At 41.9% G+C, this 22,633-nt stretch overlaps 1 protein-coding gene across 2 annotated transcripts in view; it reads right to left on the bottom strand.

The window, feature by feature from the left end:
• Positions 1–2,068: 2,068 nt before the first annotated feature.
• sema3aa (sema domain, immunoglobulin domain (Ig), short basic domain, secreted, (semaphorin) 3Aa) overlaps positions 2,069–22,633 on the bottom strand; it is a 55,079-nt gene continuing 34,514 nt past the window's right edge. The window contains exons 5-19 of one of the 2 annotated variants that reach the window (XM_017034512.2): positions 22,491–22,610; positions 20,859–20,949; positions 20,646–20,765; positions 17,546–17,688; positions 17,264–17,378; positions 16,498–16,567; positions 13,023–13,167; positions 12,708–12,927; positions 11,657–11,748; positions 11,513–11,554; positions 11,108–11,265; positions 7,945–8,012; positions 7,693–7,841; positions 4,003–5,956; positions 2,069–3,955 (exon numbers count right to left, since the gene is read on the bottom strand). In XM_017034512.2, the coding sequence (XP_016890001.1) occupies positions 5,192–5,956; positions 7,693–7,841; positions 7,945–8,012; positions 11,108–11,265; positions 11,513–11,554; positions 11,657–11,748; positions 12,708–12,927; positions 13,023–13,167; positions 16,498–16,567; positions 17,264–17,378; positions 17,546–17,688; positions 20,646–20,765; positions 20,859–20,949; positions 22,491–22,610 (2,298 nt within the window). In that variant the 3' untranslated portion in view covers positions 2,069–3,955; positions 4,003–5,191. Of the gene's footprint in view, positions 5,957–7,692; positions 7,842–7,944; positions 8,013–11,107; positions 11,266–11,512; positions 11,555–11,656; positions 11,749–12,707; positions 12,928–13,022; positions 13,168–16,497; positions 16,568–17,263; positions 17,379–17,545; positions 17,689–20,645; positions 20,766–20,858; positions 20,950–22,490; positions 22,611–22,633 lie in introns of both variants that reach the window. The other variant, XM_025057308.1, reaches the window with a different exon arrangement.

The following is a 22,633-nucleotide window of genomic DNA, read 5'->3' as shown; positions in this document are numbered from 1 at the left end:
TCCCCGCAGGAATGTTCCGTAGGAATTCCGATAAAATGACGGAGAATAATGTAGTTTTTATTACATTATATATATATATTTCTATATATATATAATGTCACTCGTGGTCAGTTACAGTTAGTATTTTCTTTAATGTTAGACATTGCTAATAATGACAAAGTCTGGCTTTCTTCCTATCATTTTCTTTAATGTTAGACATTGCTAATAGTGACTGGCTTTCTTCCTATCATTTTTTTTTTATTTTGTATATCTATTTTGTATAACCTAAATATCTAAGATTTCCAGTATACCATGGTATTTTCCCCCTCTGAGTAAACTTCCGAGTATTTCTCTTTCTCTCAGATCAGTGTATAAACATAGTCCCTTCTCAGCAGGACAGCGGGAACAGGAAGCTTCACACCTTGTGTTTGTTTCCAATTCTGCTCCAATTTGCTTAATTAAAAACAGATGGAGATCATTCCAGAAGGAGGAACATCTCGGAGAAACTCAGAGAACCGGATCTTAGGGTCAACAATCGGAACCAGACAGTGGACATACTTCGTGCTGTTTGTTGTATTACTGCAGAAATGAACATATGGTTAGATGACGGACAGCTGATCTGTGATCAGTTTCCGCGGTGACTTCTCTAATTCTGGCCTCGACGCAGGACCAGTCAGGAACATTAGACCAGACCTGGAGTCAGAAGTTAACCTCAGCGTCACAGATGAGGAGACAGGGACCTGAAACGTGATGTGTCAGTTGTGACGTCAGCAGAGCTGCTATGTCCGAGCATCATCTGTTCTCATGCCCACACACTTCATATCCCACAATCCCTTAGGCTCAGATCTCGGCAAGAAAGAATGAGTCACAGCTCAGAGGTTTTTTAGAAATTGTCAGTGGAGCGTGGATCGAGAAAAGTCGTGAGGAGACGCGTGCACGCACACACCAATATATCCACGCGTAAAATGTGATAGATGTCGTATCCAACTCACTCTGTGATGTCACTGAAGTCTAAAAGATTGTGTTGAGTTTAAATTTAAAGTTTAAAAGCGAAAAAGGTTTTAAAATTATATATAGTTTTAAATATAAACAGATTTGTATATATACATTTTTTTAATCTCTTTGCAGTTAAATAAACAGATTTGTATATATACATTTTTTAAATCTCTTTGCAGTTAAAACAATGAGACATTTATTTTCGATGTGGCAATATATATAGTCTTTGTCATTATATTAGCTTTCGTATTAAATATATTACATACACACACACAAACCTGTGCACGGATAGGTCGGTCAAGGACGGTCGTCATGGCAACGGGTTTGAGAAAAACGCCACTCACTGTAATATGACTGTTATTAAATCTGACAGCGAGATTTTTTTCTCTCCATGTTTAGGTACTGCAGCGCCCACTAGGGGATATATCTGAAATACACACTCATCATATGGGAGCACTGGCGCCGACACAACAGCGGCCTCTGCTGGTTTTCTTTGGTGAAACCAAAGTCTTGAGAGAAAGAAATTTCACTTACCTCCAGTTTGATCACACAACATCCGTGTTTTCTGTTAGAAACATAAGAATACATTTTGTGATCATGTTTTTGTTTTGTTAGATTCTAGTGTTTTTTTTGTGATTTGCAGCATTTTTAACATTTAACTGTTTTTTTGTTGCGATTTTTGAAGTTTAACGTGTGAAAATCTTTAGATTTATTTGAACATTTACTACATCCTGCATTCACATTAGCTTTATTAGGGTATCCTTTATGAACCTACTGTATATCTTTTTTGGCTAACTTTTGACTAGCTATTTGCTATTTAGCAGTTTACTGGCTAACTCTCTCATTCTTTTACTGATTTTAATGTTTTCTAAATTATTTTTTTAGCAAGCTTGATTTACAATTTTTTCCACCTCACCTAAACCCTTACTCAAAACCCAGGTTATTGGTTCACAAATCGGGGAGTGAACCCCCTTAGAGGGCACAGAAGTATTGGAGGATCTGCCAGGAAAATACATTTTAGGAAATTGGTGTTTAACCTGGTATACATAGGAGAGAAAGAGACCAGTAAAGTAGATGAAGCATTAGATTTGGGTTTTTTTTGTAACGGAGATGTTTATTTAGACAACTGAATGCATGCCAGAAAGAACCGCGTTACAGCGACGGTAACTTTCAGTTCTTGCTTTTCTAACTCTGAGGGAAGAGACCAGAATTAATGAAACACCAAACTCTGTTGTGACTCCTGGTGAAACAGAACAATATCTGCTCTAATTTATTGCATTGACACCTTTTAAGTCGCGGCTTGTGTGTCAAAGGGACGAGGAAGACAGTTTTTAGGTTGGAGAGGGGACATGGGGGACGGGGGTCACTGTAGTGGAATCAGAGATCATTATAAAGTCGCTAACGTCACTGCTTTTGGAAGAAAACGAGAAAAAAAAGAAAAGAAAAATTCACACTTTGATTTAAGGGAACTTTAACCTGGCACACGAAACACATAAAGAGACGATAAAAAGTATGCACTTACTGTAGGTAGCATTCACATGCAGTACAATGAGTCTTCTCCTCAGACTACAGTTAACATTTTTTTCTCCACTATTTCTTACAGAGATTCACAGCTAAGGTTTTTTTTTTTTTAATTTTGGGGAATTATTTTACATGTAACGGCCATGAGTAAAAAGACATGTCAGGAAAAACAGGTAACAGGCAAATAAAATGATGTTATGGCAGAAAAAGAGACAAAATTGTGCTTATCAGTTGGCGGGACTAGAACCCCCGTTCTACTTCCTGATCTGTTTCAGTCCGTTGGTCCATCAAAACTTTCTCTTAGTCACTGTTGTCGTCATTGTTTCTCCAAATATAATCGATGAGCCAAAAATACCGTAATATCAAAAATAAATGCAACCCTTTCACAAAAAAAAAAACAATGAACAATAAATAATAATCAAGTGGTGTTTTTTTGTACTGTATATGTACTGTATATACACAGAGAGTTAGTTTGGTTGTATATATGTACACAAAAACAAGTGGCAGTCAAATCCAGACTGGGATTTTCTGTTTTCTTTGTAGAGTCTACAACTGGAATTCATGCCCAGACTCAATAAATCCCAGGAAAAGCAACAACAGAATAAGTTACCCAGAATCCTCAGGGGCAGAGGGCAGAGGGCAGAGGGGAGTGGGAGTAATGCACAATGAAACTTGTGTGTAGCCCGTTTCTTCTTTTCGTTGTTGCCAGAAAATAAAACCGCTCGCTTTGGAAATGGAAAGAAAATATATATGTAGTAACATATAGAGATATATATTTTTTGTCTCAAAGGACGGGAGTTGAAAAATAAATCTCCCAGAATTCCATAGAATGAGTAGCTTATTAAAACATTGATTGGCAACAACATGCTAAAATGCTTTGACCAGCCTCAGGTGGAGGGAGGTGGAGATGAAGCACTTTTCCTTGACTTTTGCAGGATTTGCATGTATTCTCTGGTTTTAGACAAGATGTGGGCCACGGCTGCAGGGTGTGCACACCACAAAGTGGGCCACAAACTCTTCCCTTTTTTCTCCCTTTCCCTTCAAAGAGCGTTCCAGCTGTTTTCGAGAAATACATTGTTGTTCAATGTCATGTAGTAACGGCAGTAGGAAAATAAACAGACTGATGTCCCAGGTGTCTGTGAACACACCACTGATGTTACTGAGCGACACCATGTGGTGGCATGGTGACTGTGCTGTTTTCATTTTCTTCTTTTGCTTCTTCTGCTCAAAATATTATTACAAGTGCTATGAAACATACATCACATTACAATAGGAATACACCATAGAGAAGGCTGCGCCCCGTAGCCTATGTAACCCATGTGGGCTGGACAAGATTTGATCACCTTGACTAAGAACAGTCAAATGTTGTTTGGACACCCTAAGTAGTACATGGAACTATTGTAGGATTGTAGGATATTTTAGGCTAGTTCCTATTTTTATGCTACATTGTTGATTAAACCTTTTTCTCAACAGTTTTCACAGAATTTAAAACCATGATTTAAAAACCTTTTTCTCAACAGTTTTCACAGATATTAAAACCATGATTATGAAGCCACACAGGTTTTAACTGCAGCCAAAGGGGATTGTGGGAAACAGCGGTACACAGTTATCTGCAATCAGTGTGAACTGGTCTTTCATATTTACTAAGAAAGTGATTCCTGTTGCACAGCATTTGTGATTATATTTTGAGTAAATTAGAAGCAGCACATTGTCTAAAGTTGTGTCTCCAGCTCTGTGGGCTGTTACTGAGCAGGTGTCTGAAGCTGCTGTGCAAACAGGGTACTAAGTATTCATAGGTACCTGTGTTCGTTGGACAGCACTTGTAATAACATTTCGAGCAAACAAAGAGGAAAAAAGCCTCATCTACCGCCCCCTATTGATTAATTTTGTAACAGCCAGGGTGTGTGCAAATAGCTCGAAATGAGTCAACTCATTCTACATGGGACCAAATGTTCTTTGTTTTCCTTCTGACGATACTCGGTGACCTGGAACAACGGGCACCACGTGTTGAAAACGGCCTCATTTCTGTGAGTGTGCTGCTGTTTGGACTGACTTTAAAAGACGGGACAGGAGGTTCCTTTTCCTCTGGAAAAATTCATGTCTTCCAAATATGTAGTCTGTCATCTGTTCCTGTGGACGTTCACATGCTCCGGTCAGAGAGGGCAGCAGGTCGCATCATCATTTCTGCATTCACCAATGTCCACCCACTGTAATCTATTCATGTCCACACAACTGTCCTCTCAGCGTATTAGGGTCCATCTGCTTATCCACCAACTCCACAGTCAACATTTTTTCACTCGCAGTCTTATTTTAGTAGCTTATGTACAGGAGGTTGAAGTGTCTGCCAGACAGTATCCCAGGCAACCAACCACATGCTCACACATTTACAGGATCTCCAGCTCCTCCTCCTCCTCCGTCCTCTCTTCATCTCTGTACACGTCCAAGGTTAAATGTGTTTGTGAATGAGTCTTTGAATGACAGCTTCACTGTTGTTACATGAACATCTACCTATAAAGTGTGTTGGTTACTTCATTGTTCTGGCTGCTGCTGCCGCCGCCGCCGCTGCCACCGCCGCAGACGTCACTGAATCTTAACACAGCGTGTTTGTGTGACTACAGTATGTGTGGATGCATGGGTTTTGTGCTTGTGTGTGTGTGTCGTCGCGGTCGCGTGCATCTCTGTGCTTCCCTTTTTTTCAGACACTCCGTGGAGGTCTCTGGAGCTCGTGGGTCCTCCTGTTGCGTCCCTTCTTGTTTTCCTGCATCCGTCGCCACTTGGCCGCGTGCTGGCTGCTGGCCACTCGAGACACGCCCACCACTTGGGAACCAGCCAGATGTCCCTGCTGCCCCCTCTGGCTGTTCTGCATCTTCGGGCTGTTCTTTGCAGCCTGGCCGCCCAGATTTGTTTGAGCTCTCTGGCTCTTCTCTGGCCCTTCTGTAGTTGAAGCGCCAGACTGGTGCCATGACCTGCCCTGTGGTGGAGCGCCGTGCTGCTTCTGAGCGTTCAGGGCTAAGGTTCGAGGCCGTAAGGCCCCTGTGCTGTCGGCTTTGCCGTGGTCATAAACGTTGGGCACCTTCACCTTCTTCTGTTTGCGGTCCTTCTTCCAAACTCGATCACAAAACTCTTCCACGCTGTTGAGGTCAGGGTGGTCCAGCAGGGAGAGGAAATCTCGGTACCACATCCTGTGCTTGGCAGACTGACCACCACCTCCTCCACCTCCTCCACCACCTCCACCTCCTCCACCACCTCCACCACCACCACCACCACCACCCAGGCCTGGGAACCCTGGGAGGATGTCGCCCAGTTTCTGTGCGGGGATGACTTGGAGGTTCAAGCGCAGAAGAGGTTGGATGAAGCCATGTTCCACGGCCTGGCAGTGGTACACCCCTGTGTCCGCCTGGGTCAGAGTGCGGATGAGCAGACCCTGCTCTGTACGAAGCACTCGGTCATCCAGTTTAATCTGGGAAACACAAGAAAAACAAATTATAAGTGGCAAAAAACCCTAGACCAAGTTCCCTAAGCACATAAGAAACGAACAAAGAAGCTAAAAGTCTTTTTTTAAAAATAACTGCAAAAATCCTAAATGATGGCAGCTCAGAAATCTTTACAAAAAAGTGTAGCTAAAGAATCTGGAGTTAGCAGTAAAGCTTGGCTTACAGTTAGCAAGAAAATAGCCAAAATATTGTTTGGAAATAGACTTATGTTTAAGAAAGGTTTAACTAATTGAGCTGCAGAGAAACGGAAAATCAGCATAGATAGATAACACATAGATAGCTAAACTATAGTAAAATTAGCATAATGTTGGCAAGAAGATAGGGGAAATAAACCAAGAAAAGCTAAAAGGTTAAAACAGGTTATAAATGCTCATGAAAAGTCTGTTGAAATCAGAACAGCTAGGTAGCTAAAATGATGGCAAGGAGCCAAATGAAATATAGCTCACGTTAGCCTCAAAGATAGCCAATGACAGTAAAGCAAAGGCTAAAGGAGTGCTAATTCATATAATTAAATCACACTTCACAGAGAGTCCAACAAAAACCATACCACCACTGACGCAGTACCTCATCTGTGCCACTGGGCCTCTCCTTCCGACATTTCTAATTCCCCTCCAGTCTTCACTCAACAACTGCAGTTGTCCAGTGTTTCTACAAATACCCCCACGTGCAGGTCTGCACTGATGCGGTGCAGATTTCCATCACTGCTGCCACACCAACTGACGATGTGTCAAACAAAACGTCAGAGCAGCAGAAGGTGGAGCAGGAGGCAAAAAAATCAATAATCAAAAAAATCTGTCTCCAAGAACCACACGCTGCATCTTGTGTTGGGAAACACTGGGCACAAACATGAAGTGTATTTAGTTTGAAAGTGAACTCCGCGGGACACCGTCAACTTTCCACAGATCAAATCCACAAACCTGGATGGCAGGGAGTTGGGTTTTGCCAACGGTTCTGCACAAACTGAGCCTTTGTTATACGTGGTGCAAGAACGACGTCATTTATTTGAATAGAACCACTGTGTTAAAGAAACAAGGTCACGCAGCGAGGAGCTGATCCTGGTTTGAATTGTGCTGAAGTTGCAACAAAACCGCGTAAAACTCATGTCGCGGTTAAGAAAATAAAACCACGGTGCAAAGAAAAAAGAGTCTGACATCATGGGGTTAAAGGTCAATGTAAACACGAGTAAACTCTGGTTTTTATTTCTTTCTAGGTCGCAAAGTTCAGAGGTCATATCATGATAAGGAAAGGCAGAGTAATGATGTTTTGGCTACACAAATCCAATTAGTGAAATCAGACACAGCAGATCAGGAGGATCGAATAACGTGTCCAGACTGGACAACTGTTTCAAACCTCACCAGTTATCTGTGGAGAATGTGCTAAAATCCAACTTTTTTCTTGGTTCTTTGATTTGCTGGCCCTGCCACTTACGTTCTCAAGCAACTGTCAAAAATGTAACCCATATCTTGTATGGCCACAAGAGGTCAGCATCTAAACATGGGCGTTTGAACACTGTAGCTGCACCACTGAAAAAACTGACAGTGTATTTCCATGGAAACACCAGAGATAAATAGTCTCCTTTTCCTATGACAGTTGAGGCATCACTGGCATTAGTCTGTTTCATTTATCGATTGCTGTTTACTGTGTTTTGCTGGTTCCAAATAACAACAGCTGGATTGACCTCTCTACACACACGCACACACACCTCTAGCTTCCGATCATCATTGAGCTTCTGCAGCTGCCAGTAGATGAGTGCTCTCTGAGATTTGGGGCTACACTCCAGGAACATGCTGCTGTTCTCCACGCCGAACACATTCCTGTCCTCCACCGTGCCTCCAAATCCATCTGTGTCGTCTAAAAACAATGGGAGGAAAAAAAAAATGCAACGTGAGATGTGGACTGAGGGACAGAGTTAAGTTGTGGTTGAGGAGGTATGAAGACGAGGTGACGAACTTACCGTGATGCTGAAGATCGGAGCACTGTGAGAGGGGATCTCCGTTTCTGATGTCCTGTCGTCTCGTACGCCTGGAAAGACAAGGTGAAAACAAATGTAATTAAAAAACAGTGAGCTGTTGGCAGTTGAAGCAATGTGTGTTATTTAGTTAGGGACAATAATGGCACATAGGTGGGTTTTTAGCACCCCCTTCAGTTTCTCAGGCCCATTATAGTCTGTTACATTTGGATTTCTTTCATTTAAATTACTACTATACCAGAGATACTGCATATTAATGAACTAATAATGTACATGTAAATATGCAGGTTATAATCAGACTTACTCTCCATTTTCAGTCTGAAACTCCATCTTTCACTGTGCGCATTCCATTTTTCTTCGTCTTTGTTTCTAACTTAAAAGCTATCTGTTAATTATATATTAAATTTATTGGTGAACAAACTTAAAAGCTATCTGTTAATTATATATAAAATTTATCGGTGGTCAAGCTAGTCATGCTACTTGCTAACACTCCCGTATCGTGTAGCTTTCTTTTAAATAAACTAATCTGTAAGCACAACAAAAATTTTATTTCTGCATTACCGAATTCTATTTACACTCGGCAAAGCTTTGCTTTTGTTTTAATTAAGTACATTTTTGTTTAACTTATAAAAGTTCCGGTTTGGAGTTGTGTTTTGGACCATTTTAAAACTATTTAGATTACTTACCCATTACGTTGTAGTCTTTAGTTTTAGTTTTATTATTGAGTTACTATACAGATTTAGCTATTTTAATTATTACCTCTTTTGACATCTTTATTTTTTACATTTCGTCTATATTCGCACATACGTCACAAATAACCGTTAGTGACTGGCATTAACGCAGTGAAGCAATCTTAACTGTCGTTTTCCCTGATGTTCAAAAAAGCCAAGAATATTTTTGTACTTAAATCACCACATAAATTAAATCTCTCTATATATACAACCTACATTTATTAAATATAGGCGAATATAAACGTAACAGAAAATGCGAATCCGAACCAAATAAATCTATGTTCAGTTTTTACCTCTTCTGTGTACTGTATAATCTTCACCACACGGGGGCAATGTTGCCCAGCGATACTCCACGTGGAGCTTCTTATGGCACTTAACCACGTAGAATACGTGTATTTATTCAACCTTTACTCTAGTGTTGAATCGCATGTGTGAAAAAGACACTAAAAAAAAAAATCTGGCAGAACATTAGAAACGTAAACCTGCCGAGCAATAAAACACGCTTTTATTGCCTTCTGACTTTTTCAGATGGAAACACACACTGATTCAACTTTCAAATTCCTCTCTGCACGAAGGTCAACTGTGTTATTTGGGAGTTTTTAAAAAAATGCAAATGTGAGGATTTTCTTTTATAGCCTGTCGTTTTAGCCAATGTGTCTTCCCTGTTTCTAGTTGCCATGGAGTAAAAATGCCTGAAAAACCAAGCAGGGACAAGTGGTGCGAGCCAAAGCGGAGGAAATGGCTTTAAAGGCAGGAATAAATCATTAGAGGTGGAAAAAAAAAAAAAAAAAGCAGATGAAGTTAAAACGTCCTTGTCCTCTCTGCATATTTCTGTGTGCCATGCATATGTGGGCACTCGTCTCATGTCTTTTTTCTTGCACGTCCCTCATTTTCCCAACATTTCCTGTGCGAACATTCCTGTCTCTTCTGGCCGTCTGAGCACGTGCGGGGCCCGTCGTCTGGTTCTCATTCTGGGATGAGGGAAAATATTTGCAGAATAGTGGAGAGCAGTCCTGGTACAAAAACCATGGGGTGTGCCACCTGGGCCGTCACTCTACCAGGCTGCTGAGAAGTTCTGCATGAATGGGATCCAGGGGTGCCAACATTGGTAAATGTGTGTGTGTGTGTGTGTGTGTTTGTGGAGACTGTGGTGGTCCACCTAATCCTGCCGAGTAGAGCAGAGGGTAATTTGAGGGTGTGTATGTTCATACCTCCGGGCAGCAGGGTGTAGTGGTCAGACTGCTCCTGTTGGTTATAATTAAGTGTGCATGTGTGTGTGTGTTTGTGTGTGTGTGTGTGTGTAGTCGCCCCGAGGTAGGCATGTCCAAGGTCTGGCCCTCGGGCTAATCCTGACACTGTTTTATGTGTTACGTTTTTTTTTTTATGGGCAACCATCAGGGCAGGACTTGAACGTATTCTTCCAGGGCATCCTGGATCATGTCCTGGTTAATTATGTTACTCTGTAGGACAAAGATTTAGTGCCAACTTACGTAGCTTAGCTTTTCTGGTAATTGCATTCTCTGTGAACCTCTCTAGCTGAATTATTTTCACCAATATTTCTGTTTTTACTCTCAGTTTTCTTTGATTTTGTCCTGTTTTGGACGGTAATTATGAATAACAACCTTTTATTTGGGCTAACCTTTAGGTATGTCTGGTAATTTTGTAACAGTTTAGTTATTTCGATAGCTAACTGTTAGAAAGTTGTAGAAGTATTAGCTTTACTTTGGCTGAAACGTCTAATCATTTAGTAGTTTATGTAAGCATGCTAGCTAACCTTTAGCTAACGTGTACATATGTATTTGTTTGTTTGTTTGTTTGCCAAGTTGCAGCTATTTCTGCTACACACATTATTTTCCCCCGTGTCTTTTCATTGACCTACTTATGTGTAATAGCTGTGGGTGATTAGGATCAAAACTCACTTCTGTTCCTGGAAGAAGTTTTGCTCCAGGTTACAGGTCTGCTCCTCCTGGGCAGCCCACGGTTACAGGTCTGCTCCTCCTGGGCAGCACACTCAGCATGTGTGTGTGTCAGTGTGTGTGTGTGTCAGTGTGTGTTTAATGAACATATTTTGTGCTGGTGGAATATTCATTTCCCAGATTACTACCACATTGAGATGTTTTGGCCTGCGTACAGTGCAGCGTTAGCCCGTCGTGTGCACTTGCTAATAGGCCAGTGGAGGTCTGGGGTTACAGAACCAGGCTGTCTATTCAAATGGCCTTGGGCAAAGTCTTAAAACCTTGTTGCTACAGCACCGTGCAGGTGCTGTGATAAGTCCCAGGTGTGGCTGCATGTGGAGACGTTAACACACAGAGTGGGGACGTTGCTGAAACGAGGCATACGCTCAGCGAATGCTACAAAAGCTCGTAAATTATGTTTTCTTAAAAAAAAGTGTTTAACGCCCGTGTGCGCGCTCCTACCTCTTGGCGGTCGGAAAGTATCTGGAGCACTCGGTGCCGTCCCAGGCGCAGTAAGGATCCCTGGCTAAGCAGCACTCGGCGCAGGCTTTCCCATACACTTCACAACGATGCAAGGACATCTGCGATACGCCCAGGGCCGAGCCAAGGTACAGCTGTTGCTGTTGGAGCAGGAGAAAGCAGAGACGTGAAGAATGAATGCTCCTGTGTGGCTCAGTTGGAAAGGTTCTGGTTTAAAACAAAGTGGTTGAGGACTCGGTTCCTTGCGGCTACATCAGATGTCTTTATTTTTAGATGTCAGTGTTTGGTTTGGAGCCCAGGAGTTCTCGGCTTCTTTTGCTTCCCTTGGCCTTGTTGCTTCGTCAACACATTTCTGCATAAACGACGAGTGCTAAAAGCCATTCTTACCTGCTTGGTGGACAGCTCCATGGCAGTAATGGGAGTTGGCTCCTGCACAGAACAAACACAGATGTTTTCACACCATCGTCGACACACCGGTGATGGTTTGACAAATCATAAATTGCTGTTAACGCTCAATTCTCCAAGTCGTACCCTGAAGACAGTCATCTCCTCCAGCACCACCTCTTCTAGGTCATGCCAACTCTCTCTGGGGATCGTCACCACTTTTAGCACTGTTCCCATATCTGCAGAAAAACACATATACATATACGGTGTATTTATTTATATACAGTTTTCCTTTAGGACCATATGGAATCGTTCTGTGGCTTCTGCTTCTGTTGAAGGACCAAGTATTCTTATTTAAAATAAAAAAAAAAAATGACAAAAGACTGATGAATGTTTCAAGTTGAAAATGCAACATTAAATCATACTGTATATTAACCTTTATGTCAAATGCCCCCCTGGCAGCTTTATCACAGAAGTATTCAGAACTAGAAAACAACTGTATTTTCCAGACATTCACCGACTTGTATTCTGAATAAAACACACATCCAATATCATTACTGACCACAAGAGGGCCCCGTCTACACTACTGACACCTAAATTCTGCTACTGCACTACGGGAAAGTTTCATAAATAAAACAAAGGTTTCCTTGAAGACATGAAAACAATAAAAATGTAGTCACTTCCTTGAAGACATGAAAACAATAAAAACGTAGACACTTTCAAAAGATATGTCGATTTTAAAGTATGCAGCAAAAAAGGCGATTGATCTGTAGAAAAAAATGAACTGGAACTGATGCTATGCTATGCTATGCTATGCTAATGTTAAGTCGGACGACAGTCCTGCAAAAACGCAGACGAAACTTCATTTTTCTCTGGTGTTGGTGAAGGAATGGGTTCAGTGATTCAGAAGCTTTTTGAATTTGTTAGCGAGTTATGCTAACATATTTAGCCCATGTTCTTTAGGCTATTGTGTGAAGAAATAGACTTTCATAATTCTAGTCAAACAATTTTTTAAAAAGGTGACGTATGTTTTTTTCTCTTCACACATTTTTTTGACAGATGCAGTTATAACTGTGGCGCCCCCTATAGTACAGAAAATACATTACCATAATTCAAACAAATTCTTTAAATCAAAGATAAATATACTGAACATTTCCAGGATTTTCAGAGAACCAGACTCTGTTTTGCGTTGACGTACCTGTGCCGATGAACATGACGTCATACTGTCCGTCCTCTGCCTCCACTCTGTCCACCACCAGCTGGGTGAACTGGTAGTCCACATCTGTCCTCACCATGATGGGGCGCCCCCCGATGGGATGCACTGGGTTGTACATGGCTGGGTGACCCCGAGCGAAAGTGATGACATCATCGGGGAGGTCCTTGGTGGAGTCGAACCCTCCAAAGGTTTTACTGGGACACTGAGAGGAACACGTTCCACAGAAATGGTCATGGAAATGTTTACTCTTTGCAGAGTTCCTGATTTTGTGTGGAACGCGTTGGTGTGGAAACTCACTGTTCCAGGGCGGGGGTAAGGAACCCTCCCTTGGAAAGGAACCCACTGGTAGTTGGGTCCATCCCTGTGGGCGTAGGGTCCCAGGAAAACCCTACGGATGTCTGCCATGTTGTACATACACACGGCCGAACCTTTAAAGATGTTACTGTGGAGGAAAGGAGAGAGAGAGAGAGAAGAGGGTGAGAGGGTGAGAGGTGAAAAATGCAAAAGAGATTAAGTTGAAGAGAGGGCGGGAAGGAAGGAGGGAACGGAACAGTAATAAAAGGAGGAAAGATGACAGAGACAAACAAAAGGGATTTAGAAATGATCGGTCGCAAGACAGGGATTAGGAGTCGGTGAAATACTGTGGAAAGACAACAAAATGACCCTTCATCGCACAACCACCGAGAGGAGCGAAGCTTGTCATTACCTAAGTATGGGACTGACAGATTGGAACTCCTCTTTGATTGCTCCCAGCATCTTGAGAACAGACAGGAATTTGGGCACGACACCAAAAAGCAGTAGACCTGTTTCAGAGCGAGATTTAAAATCTCCTCCAATGTTTTTGCGAGCCTTTGCCCGTAGCCAGATGGGCGGATTTTCATTTTTTTTTTTTTTTTTTGCCAGAGAGAGTCCGACCCAGGCAGGGTCAATCAATCACGCAAACTAAAGGAAACGATGTGGCTTTCATTTCAATTTATGCTCCGTCCCGGGTCGTCCAAAAGACAGCAATTTGAGCCGTGACTCATATAAGTTCCACTCGGTCTGATCCAAGACATATATTTCACAAGACTAATTCAAAAATTAAAGTGGAGATTAGGGTAAAGTAAACTTGAAGGCTTCCTGTTCGCCATGTGTGAGGAAACCTGTTTCTTATTTATGTTCAATTAAAGTCAAGACTCCAAGTTTTCCATCAATTTGTGTGAAATATTTCAGCTTTTTGGAACAGAAATGATACATAGGAAGCCTGAAACGAACTTACAGTTGGCTAAAAAATACAGTAAAAATAGCTACTCTTGCCAAAAATAAGAAATGCCCAAAAGCTAAAGTGTAGCTGATCTAAAAAACTAAAGAATATAAAAAGTATCTTTAGATAAAAATAGCAATGATAAATCAAAATGTTAGCCAAAATAATTAGCTAAGTTTACTGTATGTTTACTTGTCTTACTGATAGCATAACCCATACAATGGATCAAAGATATTTGTAGGTAGCCATTAGCTAAAAGCGACCAAAGGTTAGTTAAAGGAAACAGAAAAGTAAGTATTTAAAAATTCTGTCAGAGAAACAAAAGTTTGCTGAAAAGCCTCAGTATAAAACACGGTCGTGGCTTGTACAGATCACAGATGAGGAGAAATAATTATATTTGAAGTGTGGCTTTTAACTGACAGCAGATTTTCATTTGCCGCAAATCTCTCGCCTTCGCAGGAAACGAACGGGTCGCCTTTTGTCTTTCTGACTGCAACGGAAGGATGTATCAGACTAATTAAGGATGTGGATGACACACACACACACACACACTCAGCCGACAGCACTCACCAAAGCATGGAAGATGAATGGATTAGCATTTGAAAATGTTAATTACAGAGAAATTCAATTAACTCCGGGGGCAAAAACAGACACTGCTACGTCTGTGCTTAAGACGGAGGGTGAACATGTGTTTGTGCAGATACACACTGCTTCACAGAGAGAGGCACACAGATTCAATAAAGGCCCTCAATCACACACACACACACACACACACACACACACACTGTCCAACATTGATCTGTCAGTGGCAGCTTCTTTGTGCCTTATTAGGCAGTGATATTAAACGCTGCTCCCTCTGTGTCTCTCTCTTCTATTCATCTCTGAAAACTGCCCACTTAGAAAACCAATTAAAGCACTCCAATTCCTCAATGCCCTGTAATTGAATTTTAAAGCTAACATGTGTGTGTGTTTAAGTGTGTGCGTTTATGTGTGTGGCCAGGCACACGCGTGGGTACGGAGGTGAACACCCAACATCACATACCAACCTTTCAGTTTGAATTCATTCCAGAAAAGTCCGTACAAAAGGTTTTGGGGATAGAAGGAGGCTGACGGTGCGGGGGCTGTTAAAGGTCAACGCACTGCTGTAAAAATGTCAGATTTGTGTGATGTCACACAATGACACTTTCTACCTTTAAATACACCTTTGAACTAGAATAAAAACTTTTTCTAAAAGACATTTGGACACAAACAGTACCGACTGCCAAAAAACGTAACTTTGATATTGAACCATTTGTAGTTCAGCTATTGTAGTAAGATTTCCCTGCTGTTGATGGAGCTTACAGATTAAGGAACAACTGAAGAAAAATGTACCACCAGTAAGTCACTCCAGCGTAAAAGTCACACCGGTGCCCTCTAGTGGCTGTAACTGTAAATAACGAACATGTAAATTTTCAGTGGTACTGGAGTAGCAGATACTGATACACAAGCCTAGAGTGCCCTCTAGTGGCTTTCAGTGTGAAATAACAAACGTGAAATCATGTGAACCTGAGTATAAGTCGCAAACCCAGCCAGAGGATAAAAAAAGTTCCACTTATAGTCTGGAAAATACGGTACCCAATAAAATCTTGAATCTATTTAACCAATGTGGAGCTCAGATTTACCTCAGCTGTGTCGCCTTGGAAGCTAAAGATAGAAGAGGATCTTTGGAACGTAACAAGTTGATGAGCAGGCATCAATTAATTGTTTTAATTTAAAAATGTATTTAAAACCTGTCTGATTAAAGTAAAAAACATAAACTAACCCACATTTTAACAGGAATGTGTCGACGTTTTCTTTCCTGTACGTGTTTGTTTTTCGCCTCTTCTCTTTATCAGCAGTGAATGATGGCACTGGTCCCACCTTCACTGGACACTCCTCCTCCTCCTCCTCCTCCTTCTCCTCATATCCCACAATGCTAATTTCAGCATTATCATAATAAGTGTCACCATCTGTGTCATTTCTACTCACTTATCTGCCACCGCACTCGCCTTCACCCCTCAGCGTGCTTCAATAGAGCTGCACCAGGTCCCTGAACCCCCCCCCATCCTCCCCCCACTCAGAGCCGGGGTGACGGCCAGGGTAGTGATATACATTCACGCTGAGTGAATATCGTGTTTCCTTCACTGCCTCCTGCTCCGTAATCTGATTTCCTGACAAGCTTCTGCCAAGGTTTCAATGAAAGAGCGAGGTGGGACAGGTAGCGGGGAATTGGAAAATCGGCTAAAAGCAATCTTCAATCTGAGTGGAGTGGTGGAGAGTCCTTCAAACAATGGGAAAGCAGGCATGAGGCATGAGACACCTGTAAGTGGATTATGGGGATGGGGGGTAGGGGGGGCAGTTTTCCGACTCATTTGAGATGTTTTTCGGAATTACAGATAACGGGATGATGGAATTAAAGAATGTGAAATACAAAATATATACAGTTTTTATCTATATACACATTCCCCTTATGACTATAGACCTTCAAAGAGTCTCCGGTGAGAATCCTACCTGGATGTGGTAAACACGGCGTAAATCACAGGATTTTTGGGATCCTTGGAGCTCATGAGAAACACGTCCTCTGGAAATACAAAAGCAGAATTGCAAATGAGGCCAGTTATATGTCAAACATCTGTTCCCAAGGTCCATTCTATACCTGTTTGTGTACTTTAAAAGTATTTCTTCCACACATTTAAAGCCAACATAACCAATGGTTAATAAAGCGACCGATGGGTGAGTCACTTGAGTTGAGTTGAGTTGCTGTGTCGTTAACAGTGAAGAATTAACCTGATCCTGAAAGTTTTATGGAGCGTGGGAGGAGTGGAAATGGAAACAATTATGTTCCTGCTGTAAGACAAGTGCGTTTACACACAGGGCCTTAACAACACTTGGTTACCCAAACCCCAAACTCTGCCTAATCACCATGTGGACTACAGCTTAAAACTTAAAAAAAAACTTAAACTTAGTTAGCTATGGTGACCCCTGATAAAAGGGACGAGAGGTAAGAGATTCTTCTTCTGGCAACCTTTAAGCACCTTTCATTTGTAGCTCTTGGCCATATTTCTTTTGTCGTTCTCTATGGTTTTTTTTTCCATTGACGTTTGCTTGCCTTTTTTGTGATACCCATATACCTTTAAGCAACTTCTGGTCTAACCTTACGTTCTCTTTCTATTTCCTTAGTTATCTGGTGTTCAGTGTAAAAAGGCGAAAAAAATCAAACACACCAAGACTTTGACAATGTTGTTTAGATGTCATCAAGACATGAAAACACACTTACGTAGCTCGTCGAAGTGTGTGTCGATGCCATTCGCCCCGGGGACTGAACACATCAGGCGAGCCTTGAGGAACGTGGTCCACTTGTTGACCAGACTCCTGTGGCCTCCCATGTCATTCTGTAACAGCAGCGACACAACAGCTCTCAAAGTTTTCACCACCAAGAAAAAACGTCAACAACCCCCCCCCCAACAGCAGCGACACAACAGCTCTCAAAGCTTTCACCACCAAGAAATAACGTCAACGAAAAAAAAAACCCTCAAAACGACAGGAAGTGTGTTGTTACCTTACACAGTTGTCCTATCCTGGCGATGGTGGCCTTCCCCGTGTGCTCCCCATCCATGGCGTTCTCCTTGAAAAACAGGAAAATCTTGTCGTCTTCGGGGTTATCGCTCTCTGGGACGAGGCTGACGCCGATGAATCTGGGGTCTGGAAGGAAACGTATGTAAGTTATTGTAGTCTCCTTTTTTGGCGTTTTGAAGCTGGTTTAGTGACGTCAGTGCAGGTTGGCTCAGTCATCCAGGTCTTCTTATCCAGAAATAGTTACACCGAGGGCAACTGGACAGAAAAACAAAAACCTACTCTGTCCAGTTACCCTCGATGTGACTATTTTTGGATGGTTTAGTGGCGTTTTCTGAAGGAGAAGAGTATGGTCCCAAATTCCGCCTGAGTCACTGCCAACTCTTCTGCACAAATTTTCATTTTACAACCCCACTTCTGTCCCAATGACAAGCCTTCTACACCTCAAAAACCGATCCTCCATCACACTCCCCACTCATGCCTCTGTAATGACAGCCGTTCGCTTTACACCCTGGTGTTATGATGTCTGACGTTCCCCTCATCCAGCTCTCAGAGTCCAAATCCCTTATAAACCCAGTCTGCAGACCACATCCTCGCAAACACATGGCTCTGATCGTCTCCTCCGACACGTGAATAAATGTATCTTTAATCTTAAGCGCAAAAGGAAATCGAAGATAAATCGCACGGTATTAGAGCAGGATGAGCTTCATCTCAATTTGAGGCCTGGACCTAAAGGGGTCCGCGATGAGAAGCGACCGCAGCCTCTGAGGCGTCGTCACACGTAAAACGAGCCTGTCCAAAAAGCTGGGGGGTTTAGTCGGAGAGAAACAAGCTGGGCCGTGTTACGCTTCCATGGCCGTTTAAAGTGTAGAGTAGCTGTGAAAACGGAGATTGCGGCCAAAGTGGGGAGCAGATTTATAAGGGCTGTGCGGGTGTGAGACCTCGGGCAGGAATCACGTGCGCCCCACACATGACTCATGCCCTTTTATTGTGGATAGAGGGTATTAAAGGTAGAGTACCAGGAATTTTCTAAGCAAGGCCTTAAGGAATATAAAAATGTACCCCTAGTTATTTGAAATGGACCACAGGACGTTTACAGGGACGTGTTTATCTTCACAAAGCCTGCAATTAACTTTCTCTTCTTCCTTTTATTTATTTCCACTAGGTGGCAGGTGTTCAGGATCAGCCCACAGCCAGACCTTAAAGCACATTTCAATTAGCACATTTCAAATTCTGTTCTTGAGTAGAAGTCTGCAACCTGTGGCTCCTGAGGAATGTGCTGCTCTTTAGTCTCTTAGCATTAGCCCCATGACTAACAGCCAGACCTTAAAGCACATTTCAATTAGAGCTCGTCTGGAATTTTGAGTTCCAGAAAGGAAAATTCTGTTCTCGAGTAGAAGTCTGCAACCTGAAGAATTCATCCAAACAGCAGGTAAGCTCCTTAGATACGAGTGCAATGTCTGACAGAAAGAAGAATTTCACGGCAACAACAACCTCTTCTACCAAAGCCAATTATGACTTTAGCAGCAGTGAAGGTTTTGGGGGAAATCTGTTAGATTGTTGAAATTTGAATTTTGTTTTTGTTAAAGACTTAAAAATGCTTGTGCGTCAAAAATGTGTTTTTAGTGGTAAAATGATAAAAATGTCTCTTTTGGTGTTGAAGTTTGCAGATCCCTGCTCTTAAAGTCTGGTCTTAAATTGTTTAAATGTAGCATCATTGAAGTTTGTATGGTAGCATTAAAGGAGGTGGACAGTGCCACCAATTAGAGGGCGCTCAGTGTGATCGTACCCACTTTGGTTCAGAGTAGCCTTGACCTGTTCTACTGTAAGTAACCACCGGATTAAAGGTGGTTTTCTTCTAGTTTCTAAGCGCTAGCACCTTAGCTAGATGAAATGCTTATTCTTAGACTGTCACACTAATGGGATATTTTAACTGTCTTTCAAAAGACTCCTAAACGCAGGAAGCGGCTGCAGCCAACACCTACTATTTAGGCCACATATTTTGAGGGCACAGATTCAATTGCACTAAATTCCACTTCATTCAAAAGAAAGTTAATCTTTATGGAAGTGAAAGGGAAGTTAAAAGGTGGAGACAGGTGTAAATACAATGGAAGAATCCATTGCTAGCTCCAGAGCTAATCGTCTTTCATTCTGACATTAGCCGCCATTAATCGTTCATTCACTGGTTTCTTTTTTATTGTCACCGCAGCATGCAGCCGTGTTGATATAGGCTCGAACTGAATATCCCTATTTTCCAGTAATCCGTTCAATTACAATCCCTCTTTTGTTGAGAGTCTCCTGAATGGATATAATCCCCGGGACATTTCTTTGACGGAGGTGAAAGATCGATTGGGATTAACGTGGCAACAATGTGGCCTCCCTTTTAACCGGATCTTTATTAATATGTCACAGTAACTGGGGACCGTGGAGGCTGTTGATTTTTGTTGGTGGTGGTTGGGGAAGGAGAAAGGAGGCAGGGGGAAGTGAGAGGAATTTGACTCCACTACAGGAAAACAGCTGAGAGCGGATTAGCTGTGTGGGAACCAGAGGGGGGAAAGCGATGGCACAGCGTGAAGGAAAGGTTCAAACTGACCTTTTGTGGCTCCTTCAGTCTTGGGCGGTGCCGAAATGATACCTAGACGGACTGAACGCAGACATGAGACTTCGCTACCGCGCTAATCTGACTGGTGCAGACAGTTCCAGTGACTCGCTGAATGGACTCTGAATATCTGATGTCTGCACATGTACATAAATGGAGTCTGGAGGCTTATGAGGGAACTTGATGCTTTAAAATCTTTCAGTAAAAGCTTGGTCGTATCTTCTCCACAACAGACCCTTTGATGGGACTTAATTCCACTTTGTATTGAACACTGTACCGAGGCAACAAGTGTCCGTTTATAATCCGCTGGTTTGGGTTTGTGTTTCTTTGGATTATTCCACTTTTAGAAGACGGAAATTGAGCAAAATCTTTTCAGTAACAAAATCAAATTAAAATCACAAAAACACAGCTGCCTTTGAATAAACCCAGAAACCTATGGTGTGAAATCGATTCCTTTTGGAGTAAATTTTTTTTTTTGTTTGGTTACCATTCAGCCATCTTGAATCATGCTGCTCTGTCCTGATTGGATGTTGGTCTCCCAGGGTACGGAAAATAGCAAAGTCCCTTCCCATGAAATCGGCAGATGTGCCAGAGTACAGCTCTCCATCTGCCAAGGAGACAAGTTCACTTAGGAACAAATGAGGAATTCTGAAATGGATGCACATTTTCTGGAACTAATCAGGACGGGGATCAAACTCACCGATCAGGAGCGAGGCTGACAGCATCTTAGGGTCGTAGGGGCTTTTTCCACGGCCGTTCTCAAAATGAGGGCCCAGCCTGAAGATGTTGTCCTGCGGTGGAACAGGTCAGAGTTCAGAGTCAGGGCAGTGAAAGCCAAATTAAGACGGGCTAAATGTGTATTTAAAGGCTGTGTTTCGAATTACAACATTAGTCCTGAATCTACTGTAGTTATTCTGGACTTGGAAGCACCAGGCACCAAACTAAGTTAGGCTAAACCTCTGCCAAAACAAAGGAAAATGCGAGCTAACAATATTTACCTAAAAAAACCCACTGACTCTGGACAGCTCCCTTAGCCAAATTAGCCAATGGGATGCTAAAACTTTCTGAAGCTGCAGCAAAAATAAGGCAAATGTATAACCCAAAGATGAATACTGGACTTAACAACAATTTAATTCAAATAACTAAAGGGAATGATCATCACTCGGTGCTACTTCTTATAGCTTAACTGTAGCTTAAGAACCACCAACATGTAGCTTCAATACATCTAGGCATTAGTTGATTGATAGCATAAAATAAAGTTAGCCAAAATACCACATATTTAACCAGTTACAAGCTATCTTAGCATAACAAGTGAGCTAAATGGTAATTATAATAAAAGTTAGCCAAGACATAAACTAACAGTTTATCTCATAATATATTTTTGGAGATCAAAATAGGAAAAGATTGGCAAGAAATCAGTTCAGGGAACTAAATATTACTGTAACTGCTACCCTAGCTAAACATTAGCTAAAGGATCACTAAAGGATAACACAAAATAATTAAAACTTAACTCAAACTACAGAGTTAGCAATATATGTTAGCAAAGACATCGCCAACATCTGACATATCTGAGACAAACATAACAATAAGTTAGCTTAGCAGTAATATTACTAAACATTGGTCAAAACATTACCCAAGTAATTTATATATTATTATGATTGAACCATTGGCAGAGCAAGGAATAATTTGACTAGAGGAGGGTGCGATCTTGAAGCAGCGCTGAGTTTCCTTCCCTGAAATAGACAGTTTCAACTACAGCATAACAAAATAAAACTCAACTACGATATATTAACGCTGAGAGACAGTCAAAGGTTCGTCTTCACCAGCAGAGTGGGTGGTTTGGAATAACCTCCCCTGGTCTTTGACTAAAGAGCTACAGTAACAAAAGTGAGTTGAAACTCTCACTTTTGGTCGAGTCAATTAACCACAGCACAGAGAGAAGACATGCAGAGTTTCTATCCTAACAACCTCCATGGGGCAAACACTCACCCCCCCTCCCCTATTGTCAGGTTACAGGACTCACACTGTTACATTGATTCACCATCAGGGTGACTGATTAAACTTTTATGTGGAGGAGAGGTTGTTTCACTTCCCGCGGCTAAGGTCGAACCCTCCACCGACCTCCTCCGCTTATTCACACAAAGGCGAACATTGATGAGGAGGTAAATCAATGATGGGAATAAATGGTGTTTGGACAGAGTGGAGATGTAAGTCTTTCATCATTAGTTTGCTGGGTGATTTCTAAATAAATATTCAATTGAAATCTAATTTGTTTATTTCTATATGCCCGAGTGAGCGGGTCGATAAACTGACTCCAGTTCTTCACCGTTACCTCTGCCTTCTTGCCCATTTCCAGATATGCACAGATGGGGTGAAAAGCTCCTGTTCCACAGATGTACATGTGGGTCTGGTTGAAGGACTGCAGCACCCTGATGTAGTTCGAAAACTCTTTCTGTAAGATAAATACAACAAAAC

Source organism: Cynoglossus semilaevis, chromosome 8 (assembly GCF_000523025.1).
Source record: "Cynoglossus semilaevis isolate Cse_v1.0 chromosome 8, Cse_v1.0, whole genome shotgun sequence".
In the NCBI taxonomy this organism is placed as follows: domain Eukaryota; kingdom Metazoa; phylum Chordata; class Actinopteri; order Pleuronectiformes; family Cynoglossidae; genus Cynoglossus; species Cynoglossus semilaevis.
The sequence above is the reverse complement of the archived record's forward strand: the minus strand, read 5'-3'. Positions and strand labels throughout refer to the sequence as shown.